At 39.3% G+C, this 17,062-nt stretch overlaps 3 protein-coding genes across 8 annotated transcripts in view; 1 reads left to right on the top strand and 2 right to left on the bottom strand.

Moving 5' to 3' along the window:
- Positions 1 to 754: 754 nt before the first annotated feature.
- Positions 755 to 5,333, bottom strand: LOC101745488 (uncharacterized). 3 transcript variants are annotated; one of them, XM_021350440.2, is made up of 3 exons: positions 4,277 to 5,333; positions 4,039 to 4,170; positions 755 to 2,516 (listed from the first exon to the last, which is right to left on the bottom strand). In XM_021350440.2, the coding sequence occupies exons 1-3, from the start codon at positions 4,962 to 4,964 to the stop codon at positions 880 to 882; spliced, it is 2,457 nt and encodes an 818-aa protein (XP_021206115.1). In that variant the 5' UTR covers positions 4,965 to 5,333; the 3' UTR covers positions 755 to 879. The 3 variants fall into 3 exon arrangements, with proteins under 3 accessions (XP_021206115.1, XP_004929909.1, XP_004929910.1); XM_004929852.5 differs by lacking the exon at positions 755 to 2,516 and adding an exon at positions 2,659 to 3,868; XM_004929853.4 differs by lacking the exon at positions 755 to 2,516 and adding an exon at positions 2,659 to 3,131.
- Positions 5,334 to 6,865: 1,532 nt separating this feature from the next.
- Positions 6,866 to 12,209, bottom strand: LOC101746303 (uncharacterized). 2 transcript variants are annotated; one of them, XM_012693468.3, is made up of 6 exons: positions 12,031 to 12,209; positions 10,407 to 10,544; positions 9,946 to 10,094; positions 9,535 to 9,638; positions 8,895 to 9,055; positions 6,866 to 6,977 (listed from the first exon to the last, which is right to left on the bottom strand). In XM_012693468.3, exons 1-6 carry the CDS (start codon positions 12,099 to 12,101, stop codon positions 6,881 to 6,883), a joined length of 720 nt encoding a protein of 239 aa, XP_012548922.2. In that variant the 5' UTR covers positions 12,102 to 12,209; the 3' UTR covers positions 6,866 to 6,880. The 2 variants fall into 2 exon arrangements, with proteins under 2 accessions (XP_012548922.2, XP_021206013.1); XM_021350338.2 differs by lacking the exon at positions 12,031 to 12,209 and adding an exon at positions 11,566 to 11,698.
- Positions 12,210 to 16,491: 4,282 nt separating this feature from the next.
- Positions 16,492 to 17,062, top strand: part of LOC101746155 (uncharacterized) — a 40,504-nt gene continuing 39,933 nt past the window's right edge. For 2 of the 3 annotated variants that reach the window (XM_004929931.5, XM_012693640.4), the window contains exons 1-2: positions 16,492 to 16,675; positions 16,843 to 16,971. In XM_004929931.5, the coding sequence (XP_004929988.1) occupies positions 16,607 to 16,675; positions 16,843 to 16,971 (198 nt within the window). In that variant the 5' untranslated portion in view covers positions 16,492 to 16,606. The remainder of the gene's footprint in view (positions 16,676 to 16,842; positions 16,972 to 17,062) is intronic. The other variant, XM_038013015.2, reaches the window with a different exon arrangement.

The raw sequence follows: 17,062 nt of genomic DNA, 5'->3' as shown, positions 1-17,062 counted from the left end.
TGCAGTTAAGTAATTACTCCCAGTTAGGAGTTCACGGACATTGTAAATTGCGCCACCTACGTTGAGACATGTTAATTTTCGACCTTCTGTACCTATTTCACAAATAAGAATGATATTTACTGCGAAGTCTGAATTCTAATAGCTTCAAGGATAAGACTCCCGATGGGCTCATTTACATCAAGCGATGTGACGACAGCTTGATATTCAAGTTCCTCGGGCTCAGTATTCAAAATTAGGTTTTTTTTTCTTCTAAGAACATTTGTATTTTTCACGTCTCCACGTATAACTTCCATGATGTGGGAAAAGCGTGTAATAAAATTAAAATCCCAAAGACTTATAATGTTAGTGCAAATAGTAAGTTTCAGCATTTGGCTATTTCCACCGCGAAGTAGTCATTCCAATACTATAAGACTGTGACAGTAGCTGTCATACAACAGAAGATATTTAATTTTAACAGATGCTTGAATCTCGTTTAAGATATTTTCAAGATAAGCATAAAAAAAGATCTAAACAACAACATTAGGACCGTCGGCTTAGCGAACAATTTCACCGGCTCGGTGGAAGATCTACACCTGTCGTTAAACCTACAAAAGAACTTCTACCTTATGTCTGAAGGTGCCTTCCAGTAACCACGTAATCATCGGATAAACGATAAGCTCGAGAATTACTTGATACAGTATAATTGCTTGGGATGAACCGCACATGCTCGTGTTTGTGTGGGTATCATGTACAAAAACAATAATATATCAATAAATAATACGTCGATCAAAACTTTTAATGTCTTGGTTACTAAGCATTTGTTATTTGACTATTTACAATTGTCATGGAAAAGTTAATTGGAATTTTGATGCTATTGGTAAATATCCATTCAACGGCGCATCAACACGAGGAGCAAGTACTTCTACAGCACTTAGGTGGCTTGAATGGTGAACCTGAACAGCATTTTCGGATGGGGCACGGAATAGGACAACATGCGATGCACGGACCTGGTATGCTTCTACAGCGTACAACCGGGCACGCTGATATGCGATTAAGGCAAGGCGACATCCGTTTTTTATGTGCTCTGATGCGAGGCTGACTTTTAGCTCTTCTCGTCTTTTTTCGTCCAACTGGACAGGATCGTAAACACGGAGTACTTTTACAAGGAGTGCTACACAGAGTGCTGCAACACACGCGCGGACTCTTACAGGGTGATGGAGAGCGACACCTGGGTATGATCGGGCATGGCTTGCAAGGTCGACACGTAGTTAAGCAGCAATACGTCTTTATGCACTTCTTGCTCGGAGATCGACAAGAAATTGGACCGCAAGGTCGCTTAGGTCCTTTGCAACTCTTTGTTTTACATCGTGAAGGTCTACAAACTATCATTTTACATTTAGGTACCCGCCCTGGTGTCGTGCAAGGTATAAGACATGGGGTTCCGCAAGGTGGTTGCCTATAAGGCGGTGGTGTCCATTCTAACATTAATTCATTTTTTGCGAGTGGTGCTCCGGTCATTTTTCTTACAACGAGTTCAAAAACACCACGACGTGGATTTGTCACTGTAGTCACCTTCACTGGCACATGATCTTCACCTGATGACGCAATTATACATTTCGGGCCCTGACATGGCTCTCTACCATGCACCGGACACGGTTCTCTTGGCCCTATTTTAATATGCGATACTGTAGCAACCATGTCTCCTTTGGTTCCAGAAACAGCTGGACATACGTTCTCACTTTTTTCATCTTTTATGGAGACTGCCTTACATGTACTAGTAGTAGCCGATGAACCTTTACATTTTCCTGTTTGGGCTGCCGCTGTATTGCTTTGAGATTGAGCTTGCACACCTGCTGTATTTTTTACGTTGGAATTTTTCTCACCCTTTATGGGAGCATGTTGACCTGAATTTTTGCGGTTACTTTTTGAATCTGAACTTCCCATTCCCACATTAAGTTTATTTTCTTTTTTATTTCCAAAAAAATATACGTCAGCGTCATGATTATTGCCTTGACGGAAATTTCTATGAGGACAAGTAGACAAAGTGCACGTTGACCAATTGTTAGAGGACGAACTAAGTGTGCTGGCGCCGTATATTCTTTCAGAATTGTTTTCTTTGCTTGCTTGTAAGCATTTGTTTATGGAAGCTGTTGCTTGTGAGCCAGACGTCCGTCGAATTTTCGAATTGTCCAGTAAAGTCATAAAAACCGTAGTTTCGTTCACATTGAATGGATTTACTTTTGAACTGGTCATCAATAATTTCGATGAATACCTACTATATAGTTTGGAAAATAAATTGTCTCTAGCTGAGTCGATCCTACTATTAGAAATTGATGTACTCAAAGATACTTCAGAATCTTCACTTGTATATCTCTCATTCGATAGTAGAGGTAACACATCATAAATATTGTTTTTGTTTTCAGGATAGAAGTTCCGTATTTTACTTCCAGTATCGTTTCGTCTATTACTGTTTTCAAATTCCTTATCTTTCTTGTTGTCTTTACAGATAATCTTCGACAGGCGACTCGATCCAGTACCTACGGTGATTTGCAAAATACATTTAAATTTTATTGAAATCAAAATGATAAAAAATATTTGACTACATGAATTATTTACATGAGTATTTTTCCGTACGGTTCCTAGCTTACATACTACATATATCCACAATAAAACTACATATGGTTGCGTATTAAATATATTATTTAATCCAAAAATACACCCTTTAATTATTTACATTGATTTACACTTCATAAACATTTTGTGCAGTCGTTTTTTTATCTAATTTTTTCGGCTTGTTTTTGGAGAACAGCAACTGTGTGATGGAGGTACACATTGAGCAGTACGAGTATCTTTAACAGGAACATTTTTTTCTCGTGTGGCCACGGGAGTTATGAACTGATACTCAAGTTTTGTCTTTCGACCAGGCATCTCAATCGTTTTACCAATTCTAAGCTTAATCACTTGCTTTGGAAAATCATATACTACTCCGGGATAACCTTCCACGTTGGTTGGCATTAATTGGCCTGGTTCATCCCTGGATATATCACCAACGCCATCGGAGTTAAAATTGAAATGAGCACGTTGTTTATGTCCCATACCACAAGAATCGGACGGTATTTGGAATATGACTTTGTTCCCGGTTGGGCAGCAATCTGTACAATTCGGAAATATACAAAGAATTAATGCTTTATTACAGATGTACACTGATAGAGGTCTTCGTCTTGTGAAAAATAGTAGTGTGTGACCTACTCTGTCACCCTGCACATGGTACAGTCTCGATCTTCGTCTCTGAGCCATGTGAAAGGTATCGTAATAGCTTGATTCATAACTATCGAACAGCAAAACGATAATAACGATTATCTTCTATTCTTGGGTTTTATTTTTTTTATCCTTGGCCTACCACAATCGCAATCAGGGTCCGATTGAATTCTGGTATTAACTTTCTGTACTGGTGGTTTCTTGTCTGAACCCTTGGGTGTGACGAGTTCTAATTCTAATTTACATTTTCTGTCACCCTGCGTAGCCGTTTTTGCTACTTTTAAAACGAAAACCTCCTTGTTAGGTAATTCTTGCTTCGTGTCACCTCGAGCCAAAGCAGCTTGACCGTGTTTGGAGGTTTGCATGCAACCCTCTGTTGTACATGTGAACTGAGTGCCTGCAGGTTGAGCACCATGACAACAAATAGCCTCACTAGGTAACGCTAAGCTTATCTGATTTTTGCCACAGGGTGGTTCGCAAGGTCCACCATCGGCTCCTTTGGTGTAGGGACATTGCATCGCACAGTGAGTTTGACTAATCTTTTTTATTATCGATGCATTTGCTGGAACCTTAATCTTTAATTCATTGCCTCCCAAATTTGTTCCTATTTCTTCAAATTGCTTGCTACGACCTGGCCAGCAATAAATAAATTCTATGCATTGAACTATTGTAATACGTATTACGGCGTCAACTTAAGTCAGCTTAATTTAATTGTATTTTAAACTGGTAAAAATTGTGGGTATCATTAAGTAAGTTAAGTATATCTATTAGTTTAAAAGTAAGAAGGAACTAAATACAAACCTTTTGGTACATGCAAACAATATTGATCAGTATTTCTACATGCCATTTGTTGTTTTGTGGCAGTTTTTGGACCGGAGCAGTAACATGGATCGTCTGGATCCTCACACGGCATGCTATTATAATGATCTTTTTCTGAAATTCATAAGTTACATTTTATTAATTAACTACAAGTTTTAAACTTCGTCATGATGGACCGCAAAGCATCAAGTGCATACTAATGATAAAATAAATAAATTACCTTCTGGACATGCTGCTAATTCAGTAATACCTTTCTTCTTAAATGCATTTGCTGTGCCACAAGCACAGGGGTCCTGAGTTGTTTGAAAATCTTTTCTAGGATTACAAGATCTATCAACGACAGAAGAATTTCCCGCGCTACTGAGGTTTGGTGGTCCGGCTCCTTGAAATCTAGTGATGATCAATTTCCCAAAACAGGATATACGAAGAAACATTATAATTTCTCCCGCTTCAACACCATCGGACCCGACAATGCGAAAAGCATCTTTTAATGCTTCGTAGCTGACATTACTGGGGTCTTCCAAAAACTTTTTCCTTGCCTGTACAAATTCTTTTGTCATGTCTATTGTTGCTTCTCCCATTACTATCTTTGTTGGTAAACAACCGCAAGGAAGAGATTTATACACTGTTACTTTTATAGGAAACTTGGACATAGCTTTATTTATATCAGCCTCTTTTAGGGAGAAAAGACATGATTTGCCGCTATTGAATGTTTTAACAAAAGGTCCACCACTTTTAACAACGCAAGCTCCTGGATCGTCATCGCATATCTCCAGAGGCTCGACCGATGGACACTCAATATTCACACATGTTCTAAAATCTTTGTCAGAAAAACAAGGGCTTTTTGCGAATACAATTTTATCAACCAACACTTCAAGAAGAAAAAGTCCATCATCTTGTTTAGCCATTTTCAACTATGGGAATGGGAAAAACAGAATTTTATATTTATATTATTTTGTAATATGTGGTTTTTACACTAATAATTTCGACATTGTGAAACAAAGAAATAATGACAGAATAATTGTCGACAAAATAATAAATACAAAAAGTTTTTAATCTTGTACCTAAATTACTTAAGTGTCGATCATCTTCGATCAACAACAGTGTACAGTACAGTAGAAACACCACAAAATAGCCAACGATGGTATGTTTGGCGGCACCTTAGATAGTGTTAAATGCGCCTCGTTCGGGTGAACAATCCTCTTTGAAGAAACATTGCTACCGGTTCCCATTTCGCAGCATTTCTTGTTGATGACACGCGTACCCTAGTTGTAGCAGCACCACTCACTAAAGAATGCATTCGTGTTGAGCGATGCACCGGTGTTCAAATCCCGCAGGCGGGTACCAATTTTTCTCATGAAAATTAAATAGGTACGTACTTAGCAAATGTTCACAATAATAATTGACTTCTACGGTGAAGGAATTATATCGCGTAGTAAAAATCGAACCCATAAAATTATAATTTGTGTAATTACTGGTGGTTGGACCTCTTGTGAGTCCGCACAGGTAGGTACCACCACTCTGCCTATTTCTGCATGAAGCAGAAATGCATTTCGGTTTGAAGGGTGGGGCAGCCGCACGAAGAAAGCGTTAAGGTATGTATACCTTGCGTTGCACAACAGACACAGAAATGAAGGGACTGATAAAAATATTCTCACTTGTGATTAAAATTGACTTCTCTTTGATAATAGCCGCTTAGGTCATCATATTAGTTAGACCCTGGCTTAGCACCTAGTAATCCCCCAAACGAAAATTTACTCTTAAAAAGTGATGGTTACTAAGCATTACTGCGGATAGACTGGTAATACCAGTCTTGGTTAATCGCTCGTCCCCGCTGCTCCTACCCGACAATACAAGTCATGACCGGACGGACGTATGCAAGTTTTGTAGAGAGTCACCTTATTTCGAAGAGACAATTTACTTCGCTTACAAATCATCAGATAAAGTCGTCCGAGTATGAACGCCGCTCGGTCGGGTACTTTAGGTGGGGACGAAACGTCATCTCTCTATTGAGGGTGACGCTTAGATAATAGGCCATCGAGGCCCACGGTGTGGGTTGGCCAAAGAGGGTGATAGGACGAATGACATTCGTTTTACCCCAGATGATACGGACTAGTACGACACTTTTTGCACTTGCTGCATGACCTAACAGATGCGACGTTCGTTTTTATTTATTGCATAGATGATTGGACTAGCTCACAGCCCACCTGGTGGTAAGTGATTATCGGAGCCCATAGACATCTACAACGTAAATGCCGCCACCCACCTTGCGGTATAAGTTCTAAGGTCTCAAGTATAGTTACAACGGCTGCCCCACCCTTCAAACCGAAACGCATTACTGCTTCACGGCAGAAATAGGCAGGGCGGTGGTACCCACCCGCACGGACTCACAAGAGGTCCTACCACCAGTGAAAACCACCAGTCCAACACTCATATAAATATTAGCCTATCCATTAAGTAAGTTTTCTACATGGATACCAAGTTTGAAGTCAATCGGATGCACGGGTCAGTAATTATAACGGAACACCCGTAAAAACCACTGTAGATTTATATATTAGTATAGATCTCTTTCAGATAAATATTGTTTACCTAATCGAGGATGGGTTAAGCCAAAATCCACATGTTCATCTTTCAACAGTATGAATGCTACAACCCACATTGAGAGATGAGGTCGAAGACCCTATAAGTGGCTATTCTACCCTAACATTCAAAACCAAAGTTATTACTTCGCCAGAGAAAACGTAGGTAAGTTGATGGTATATAACTGCATTAGCTCAAAGTACCAAAAACTACATAAATAAATGAGTAGTCCAAGTCAGTAATTTTATTTCGAAAATTTCCGCAAAATACAATCGTATGTAACAGGTGGATAATTCTCGTAATACCAGTTGCAAGCTTCGTTTTGAAATGGACGCCCTACCCTGAAAAATACGCATTGTAATAATCATAAACGATTTTTCATTTCAATTTAACTACGTTTGTCTACGATAAAAGATTTCGATACTTTTAAAACTACGCTGGCATGTACCTTTAGGACTAATAATGGAACGTAGCCGAGAGCATACAGGGTTGTGTTATCAAAATTTGTCTATTAGAGTCGATAATCTTACTGTGGCATCTAAAATTAATCCTATTAACAGAAAACATCGATTCTGATGAGTTACAGACACGCGAACCAACCTCGAGCTGTTCGTATCTATTACTATAACTCATATGTGGTAGTATCATCACCTCAGCTTCCCTAATCAACTCTCCCTCTAATTTCTATGTATTACTATTGAAGTCATCGTCTTGCGAGTTTCATTCGTAAAATCATCGTGCGCTGCGATAGGATGGCTTTTCTTCTAATGCAATCTCTACTTTAACCTCACGTGTCGTGACAAGCAATGGTATTCACGCTGTGCATATAATTGCCTTTTAATACCACGTGGGCTTTTAACTCCTCTGTGCATGCGTAACAACATTTTTCTTGCATTTTTTCCCTACCTATGTTGATAGCATTGAGAGGCTATTTTTGCTTCTTCTTGACATTTAGGTGAGCTCGGGGCACTCAAACCGGAAATGTTGCTAACATTGGCCCTAGCAAGAGCAGTACTCCGCAGAATCTAGCCCCGGATCGGAAACGCAACCCACTAAGAAGATCCGACGAGAAACTCAGTGGGCTGTATCTATGGGTTAATTTTCTCGTCGAGCCCTTCGTCGCAAGCGACGGGTTCGACGAGTACAGTGACCGGTGCTTGAGGTACCTAAAAGCACCGCTAATGGATCAGGAGGATCCGTAATGACGTCCGTAATGGTCCACAGGATTGGGTATGTAAGTTCCGGTGGCCACGACAAGTGGGTTTTCGTGTCGTGCCGCCTTCTCAAAGTGGCGCAATGATGCCGACTGTATTCGATATCGAAACGAACGATTCGACAAGAAGTCTCGAATGAGGAACACGAGGCTGTCTGGCACTCCCATGTTATACAGTGTGTAAATCAAACCGTTATGCCAAACTTTTACGAAAGCCTTTGCGATATCGAAGAAGAGAGCTCCGGTAGGGATTGATTTCCGCCTATTTAGCCCTATTAAGATGTGCTCCGTGAGGCGGTGCATTTGTTGTATGCACGAGTGTTTGGCGCGGAACTCAAACTGCTCGTCAATCAATCTTTTTGGACGCGACGTAGTCCCAGAGTCGTTTCCGAAGGGAGGAGACTAATCGGACGGTGACTAGCGGTTTCATTTTTCGATTTGCCCGACTTATGTATACCGATAACGTCCGCTTCTTTCCACACCACAGAAAGATACAGCTCATCATAGCGGCATTTAAAATGGTAGCCAACATTGTTATCAGTTGGACTGGTAAATTTTAAGCGCTCGATTGCCGATACAGTCGGAGCCAGGTGCCTTCGTAGGTTGAAGGTTGTGGATCGCTTCATTTACTTCCTTTGTGGTAATGGGGGGTAACCCGTCCGAGGGCGGCAGGGTTAGTCGACCTCCCTGTCGACTAACTCGGTGTGTTTGGGGTCCGCGGTTTGAGTACTGGTGGTAAATTGTTCTTGCAGTGCATCGGCTCTGCCATGTCATCGTCATCGTAGGCCGGTTAGCCTGAAGGGCGTACGAGGGGAGACACAGTAAGAATAGTTTCGGACTTGAGGGTCCTAGCTGTTCGCTAGTATGCTTGGTGAGAGGGCGCGAGTTCTAAATAACTATCCCATTTCTCATTTCAGGCGTCGTTTAGGCGGGATTTGACTTTCCCTTTTTTTAGCACACACGTAACGTCGATACGTATAACTAATTTAAGTGTATTTACGGGAAGTACTAGAGAAACATGTTGAATGAAATAAATAAATTATACTCTGTCATTAATAAACGTATTTCTTCTTTCGTCATGTTAGCAGCGACATCGGGATAGTCGCGCCACCGCTTTTGCCCTGGATCTTTTGCCCAGGCCAGTTGAAATGGACTCAGTCCTGGCACATTTAATTTGGTACAATCTCGGCATTGAGCACGTATTGGCTGTAAATCACACATAAAAACTATTTTTCATACGAAACACCTAAAGTGAGAGTTCAAAAAGCAGTGCTAAGTTTAACGTATAGATCTTTAAAATAATATTTTTGATGTTGTTTGGTGTGGTTTTTGAATGTTCTATAATATTGCTAATTTAAAAATGCTCTGAATTGGTGCATTAAGGATAGGATTCTAATATTAGGATAAGAAACTATGGGTACCTCAAGTAACTACTTTTATAGTCGAATATCAGATGAGGTATCCCCAATATGTGCTTGTAGCTTAATCTAGTTTTTATGTATTTATTTAGGTCTAGCCCTAATTGATCTTATTCAAGATATAGCATATTTAATGGACACACGTCCTGCTACATATTGCTGCCGTGAATCGCTTGTGCGTTTTGATTTGAAGAGTAAGTAGTTTGATAAGATGCTCATTAGACTCATTACTCAACTCTGAATTAAAAAATAATTTTATCTTATTACCTTGTTACTATGTTTTTGTTTTAATCCATCGCAAGCATGATCGCGACGATATTTTATACAATCCAGGTCGTATTGATACGAACGAGGAAATACATCTTGATGATCTATACATAGAGAAACAGAATAATTATTCTCTGAGATTCAGGAATGGGTTAAGAAAAATACAATATGTGGCTATCTGTGAATGTAACCAGTAGATTTGCAATGTATTTTTCACTCGCATTGCTGAAGTCCACGAGCGATAGTTACCATTAACCATCTAGTTGGCACTATACTAATACTCTGTTTACGAAAACAACAAGAATATAAAAAAAGATTGAAATTGAAATTTATTGAAAATTATGACTGACATTAACTTTGCCATTTATGAAGGTACACTAATATTTATGAATCTAAATGTAAATATTATACGTGGTATAACAGTTTCAGTCGTCATTCCATAGCTGTTATAAGCATCATGGAGAACGTAAGCATTCGATCCTGGTTTGTCAACCCAAAAAGCTTTGTCTTTCTGCACCATTCTCTCTATCACCGGACCCGGCAGTTCATCGATAGTAGGCCTATGAAATTTTACATAATTCAATTAATAAATACCAACTAATAGCTAACGACGAGTTGGCTGATTGTGTTTATAAAACAGTCTTCTTGTAAAACTAATACCTACGTAATTTATGAAGCATAAATCATAATATATGATACAGATTTAGAGTACCTACATACGTGGCTGCTTTGCTGAGTAAATGAGCGAATTATAACTTCAACACATTTAATTTACTCGAAACTTTACAAATGCATCAAAGACTGATAAGAAGTAATGCATGTTTTTTTATAAACAATGTCTAGTTTCATATAACAGTATAGTATATACAAACTTGGGCGGTATTTCGGCAAGTTCTCGCGTGAGTGGCTGTAAAAATTTTCCAATTGTCCTCTGGGTTAAACAAGGAGGTCGGCCTGGGGTTAAGCTTTCATCAGTCAATACTGTCGATGAAACATTGTCCAAGACGTATCTGTACAAGCAAAATAAAGTACGATGTTATAATACTCAAGATTTGCCTAAATACTTGCTTCCAATTCCATTTTATTGTCGTATAAAATGGCCAAATAGGCGTTAAGCTGTTAAGGTTTGTTTCAGGTTTTTTATTATTATTATTAAGCCAAATTAATATCTACGCGCTTTCTTCATCTAACAGAAACGGAAGCTATTTTCAAAATTAATCAATAACTCTGCCGAATCTCTCTATCGAAACTTTCTATTATTTTTCAGTTTCACAATTGACACAATGTTTTTCTCCGGTCCTTATTTTCAGTGTCAAGCCCGGATCATTATTGGCTTCACTAACAAGTCACAATATAAATGCGATATATTTCGTATTTGTGTGATATAGCACGTAAATGCAGAGCTTGTTAGGGCTTGGTCAACTTGTGTAACGTCTATTTTAAAATCTGATATTTTTATCAATGTTGCAACAGCTTCAATGTTACATTGTAAGTATAATCAAACGATCTTGTGTTCACGGTTCACATATAAGAAAAACAAGGATTAGTTGTTGCACGTGCAAATAAAATTACATACAATCGGAAGTTTGGTTAAAACCGATCACGTCTAATCTTGTGGTTATTGTAATAAGTATTAAGTTAATTATTATTAAACCCGTCTTCTCTGAATAACGTCATTACGATTTAGAAATTACCTTAGAGCCCTAAGAACTCATATCTCAAGGTGGGTGGTGGCATTTCAGTTGTAGATGTCTAATCGCTCCGGTAACAACTTAACACCAGGTGGGCCGTGAGGTCGTCCAATCATCTAAGCAATAAAAATAAACGATCATAAATAATATATAATGTACGTTGTTAGGGGTGGGGGGGGGGGTTACATGAGGACAAAAGGACATGAGGACTATTCATGCAGAAAAAGTTTTATACTCGAGTTCTTTTTTTTTCTTCATTAACACGAATTAACACATTCACTGCGGCCGCCTAAAAACTAAACTTGCTGCTAGTGCGGTACAAGACAAATACTGCCCGTACCCTTGTTGCTTGATATGCGTTACGGCTTCTATTTTGCCGTAACAGAATAACCAAGACCTAACTTCTAGGGTTCCTACAGACGTGGAAATTCTTCGTATTAATTTTTTTGACATATGTCATATGAAAAGATAAGTTCAAAGGACAGTATTATCGTCAACAGCTCGAAGACAACCAATGACTGAAAGGACATCGACCGAGAAAGGGTTATCTGTACATCAATTGCTTTATGAATGAAGGAGCATCACTTGTGAACGTCTCAACCGATTTAACTAATTTATTTTTCGATTTGTCGTAGTTGTGAAAACAAGGTTTGTATGAAGCATGGTTTTTTTATATTCTACGGGAATTTCTTCATACATTTAGCGATTCTTATAGCGCAGTGTGCTTGGAGTTCACTAGTGTGAAATAAAATAAAAATAGCTCCCTTGAACATTTTACAAATTTACAATTTATGTCGCTACTTACTTTTCGGGGTCATATGAACCTAATTTGGAAATATTGCTTCTAGGATCAGTTGGATGATTTGTCGTTTCCATTTTTACGAAATATTGCAGATAGTTCGAGCGTAAAAAAAGTTATTTTTAAATAATTTCATGGCTTGTGGCTTAATTATATCTTAAATAATAAGTGTATTTATTATCTATGGCATACATGAAGCACATACAACCAGGCAAAGAGGTTAGTTGACCTTACTAAAATAATCCAGAACTTAAAACTAAGAAAATAGAACATTCGTTTTTATTATGCTTATTATTGATTTAGATGGGGAGATTTAGATGGTGATGGGCAATTACATGGGTGAACGAGATCATTAAGTAATGGAATCCGTAGACATCCCAATGAGACTACTGGCATCTGGAAGCGGCGTTATATTTCCGCCTTTCTCCTGAGACGTTAGGAACCCGACGTCTCCTGGCATCATCCCATGCTACGTATGCGGACCGCTTGAGGTGTGCAGCATCCCTAGTAGCATTGTTATACCAAGGTCTGCTGCGACCCCTAACGGGCACCTCAGAGCAGATCAGTAGAGGAAAAGCAGAATCGCCCCCATGGGTAGGATGCGTAAAATTCACACAATCCATCACAATCTGCTGACATATACCGCCAAACTCTACGATGCCCGGTCGTCGTTTGACGACCAGGATGAGAGAGTGGTACAGCAGCACGGATAAGGCAGTGATCAGACAATCCAAGCAGAGCGTCGACCACCACACTGTATCCGGCCGGATCCATGGTCAGCAGAAGGTCCAACAGAGACGGCTCGTGCCCCTCGATATCTGGGACACGGGTGGGCTGTGTCACCAGCTGGAAAAAGCCGTAGACCAAGGCGAAATGGAAGGCAGCCTGACCCAGGAGGTCAGTGGTTCTGGAACCCAACTACTCAATACACAATACTACACAACACTGTACCTGCAGGCGTAGATTCGGGTACAATCCCCGTGATCAACGCGCAGCCACAAGAGGGACAGGTCCAGTTGTTCGAGGCCCAGAAGGCGGCGACAACAAACATCAGCCCGGACAAATACGCACACCCCGGCTTTTCGCAGGAAGTTGTGCTTCAATACGGGGTATTCAAGGTACGGGGTGTCATCTGGAGCTGATATCTGCCTCTCCCTCAGAAACAGTAGGGTAGGCTGCGCCATCTCAAGGTGGTGGTGTACGGCGTCAAGGTTGCTATGTAGGCCCCTAACATTGCTGAAATCCACATTAAATATGGAATGGGGAATCGCCGTTAAAACCCCATTTCTTATCTTGACCTTCGTGATAAATGTTCTTGGAGAGTAGGATAGGGAGAGGTAGGACGTTCTAAGTGAAATCATGACAACACCTGAATAAAGAGCGGAACACAGTGTGTAGTCGATCACGGGTTGCGTGAGAGACTGACGCAGGGCATGGAAGGGCCCTCAGTCCACCCTGCGCACGATCGCCGGGCTCCACTTCGGTCTCCGACTCCGGCACGACGACCGCACGACGGAATTTTACACCGGGTGGCGGTTGGCGCGACAGCTTCTCGGGGCGGAGTTTAGTAGTGACACCCGGGTTCAGGTCCCCTACTGACCGGCGGGCGGCGGCGAACACCGTTTTACTGGGTCTCCCTATACCCCGTCAAACAACCTGGTTCCGCGAGTTCGCACGCACGTCTGCTCCGCATGTTCCAGGTATCATCAGGATTCACCTCCAACAAGGAAGAGGAATAGGGAGGAATAAAACTGGCTCTCCAACCCACACGCCGGAACACAGCTAGGCTATTTGGCGGCGGACTCTAGTTGAAGGGTAGTCGCCAGCCAGTCGGACTAGGTCCTACCACCGGTTACGTTTTCGGCTCCCGTATAGCACCACCCAGGGGTTACTTGTAGGGAGCCGCGGGTTAAACCTACGGAAGCGGGAAGCAATCAACCCGCAAAAGTTCTAGGGGTAAGCCAAGGCTTTTCATACACAATGTTAAGCAACCCTCTATAACTAATTTTGTTCAAGTAATATGTAATTGTTTTTAGGTTAATACAACTGGATACCTAATATCTACATATACATCAACATGAATAAATACACTGTTGAATTCACCCTTTTATGTGTGAACCGTTTAAGGTCGGTTGTGTTAAAGTCGTCAGAGGCTGACTTTTATTTATTAAATAAATAAATAACAATATAAAAAATATAAGAAAAAAAATCACATTTAAAAAAAAAACAAGGAAATTAAAGATAATGAAAATAAAATTCCATTGAATATCCATAATACAGCTTAGTGTGGATCGTGGGTGGATCTTAAATTTATTGTGAGGATAAGGAAGCATGGCAAACAAATATGTCGATTTTATTTGTCAGGGAAGTCATACGATAGACAGGAGAGTGCTGGCAAAGATGAATGTACATACATAACAGGAAAAACAATAGAATACCAGCAATAAATTTTATTACCCTAGACTCTAGGGCTAGGGTAATAAAATTGACCTCTAGGGCCTAGAGAATGTAGATTTTTTAATTCTAAATAATCCCAAAAACCAAGAATGTAGTTTAGAACGAAAAAAATCTCAAATTCTCAAACTTTCATTTCGCAAGCTATACCTAGTACCTTGCTTTTTAAAAAATTATAATGCTAGGCCAACAGGATGTAAGTGCTCTATAATTTTTTTATGAGTGACTAAATATAATTAGGTATATCTGGTGATTTTATGGCTTCCTATCGTCGTAAATTAAATTAAATAAAATTAGGAGTTAAAATTAAATTCGTATTAAATTTCAATTTGATACCTCTAGCCATTTCAATGAATGTTGGTTCTAATTGGTGAACAGGCAGGTATACATACAAACAACAACGTTCTCCAATAACGGTTTTTTCTGTTTGAGGACCGGTGGCCTCGCAAGTAAATAATAAATAACAATCTAACAATAACTACAAGCTTTTCTTTGAAAAGGAATCTTAGTACGTGATCGTTTCATTTACTGTAAAAAAGTTATAGTTTGCATGTGCTTTAAAACCAATTGCGCCAAAAAAACATTGCGTGTCAACTGTAGAGTGAACTTCTGCCACTCACACCATTAAAATGCTACCATTGAATTGTAATAATGTACCTAATTTTTACCAAAAAATCGGTGATTTTGCAAGAAACTGGACCAATTTTCAATTATTTGTTTTTATTCTATATTATTTAAGATTTACTCTGTAATTAATTATGTACGGCTTAATTATTACTAATCTTATCCCTGAAATGCTGAAGCACATACACTTCACATTAGCGAAATTTGTTCTCAAACAACATAAAAGCTTACCTCGAAGGCCTAATTTTGACAAAGTTCTCTCTCTGAAGGATTTATTATTTTTATTGTTTAGGTAGGCGATCAAGCTCAAGGCCCATCTGGCGTTAAATGGTAACCGGAGCCCATAGATATCTATAGCGTAATTGCCACCACCTTGAGCCTGTGTTAGGAGTTCTAAGGTCTCATAGTTTATAGTACAACGACTGCCCCACCCTTCAAACCAAAACGCATTACAGCTTCACGGTAGAAATAGGCAGGACGATGGTACATATCCGTACGGACTCAAAAGACGTCATACTACCAGTAATTATGGAAATTATAATTTTGCAGGTTACACGGTGTTATTCCATAACAGTGGAAATCAATCGAAATCATGTGATAAATGCAATAGGCACTGATTTAAAAACTGGTACCTGCCTGCGGGATTTGTACACCGTTGCATAGCTTAATACGAATGCAACGGGCATCTTATCCTTTAGGCCACGATTACTTCTAAGCCTGCTTAGATGATATTGCGGCGCACCGCTTATAGCATTGTGAACCAAACTTAACTACATTAAAATAACTTGGCCGGACTCAAGATAGAAACGCATTTCACGCACATCTAGTCGTCTGGAAAGTAAATCAGACAATCTGTTTTTATAATTTTGTTACATTTGATATCTCCAGTATTGACTAATGTTGTATTTATTAATTAAGATGTGTTTGGATTTGTACAAACTCCTGCAAGAATTTCAAGCTAGTTAAATGAGTCCACAAATACCAACCATACACACAAATACAAGATAAGTAATAAAAATAACTTTAAAAAAGTGCGGGCTCAGTATTTTAACGGTGAATAATCAGAAATTAAACACGTTAGTCTTTTAGAAAAATTTAAACAAAAAGATAATATTTTTATAGATTGTGCTTCTAAATTATTTGGTAACTGCGAACGACCTTTCACTTTGAAATAAATCCTAGCCTCAAAAGCCACACAAAGTCCGAGATAAATATTTTCATATAATGTTTTGGCATTGATAGTGTGTATTCAATATTTACAGAAAATAACATGAAAAAGATTATGTCACATATGCGAAGCACCCGTTAACACTAAACGCATAGACGGAGAATTAAAAGTCTGCGCATGTAGACAATTAAATAGCAACACCATGGCAACACCAAATTATCACTCAAGTAGGTAGTAAAGCAAGGGGAGCACAGATTATACATGGGGGGAGTATGAGCGAAGTTTACAAGTTTTAATGACTCATTTTTTATTTATTAATCATAATTTTTCACGATTATGTCTAAAAATATAGTATTTGAAGGCTGGTTAACGAAATCACCACCTACGAAACGAATATTTCGAACGGTAAGTTAATTTTGGCTGCTTTGAAACTTTGTTGACACTATTTGTGAATGTATCCTTTCAATGTGGATATAAAACTTTCAGGTTTCTTGCGATCGTTTGTCTGTATTACGAGAGTGTAAATTTTACTGATCTATATATATAGCAAAAAAAATATGTTAATTTTACAGAAATGGCAAAAACGGTGGTTCGCTTTGCGACAATCGGGCGAACTCCCGGGTCAGTATTTCCTAGACTACTATTCGGACCGAAATTGCAGGCGACACAAGGGCACTATCAATTTAGATTTATGCGAACAGGTATGTTTTTACTCAATGACTTGTTGTCAATGTTTATGTTCTATATACTCTGCGCGAAGCACAGCGAATTGATTATTTCATTTTTACCACT

This window comes from Bombyx mori, chromosome 1 (assembly GCF_030269925.1).
Source record: "Bombyx mori chromosome 1, ASM3026992v2".
NCBI classification, from domain to species: Eukaryota; Metazoa; Arthropoda; class Insecta; order Lepidoptera; family Bombycidae; genus Bombyx; species Bombyx mori.
The sequence above is the reverse complement of the archived record's forward strand: the minus strand, read 5'-3'. Positions and strand labels throughout refer to the sequence as shown.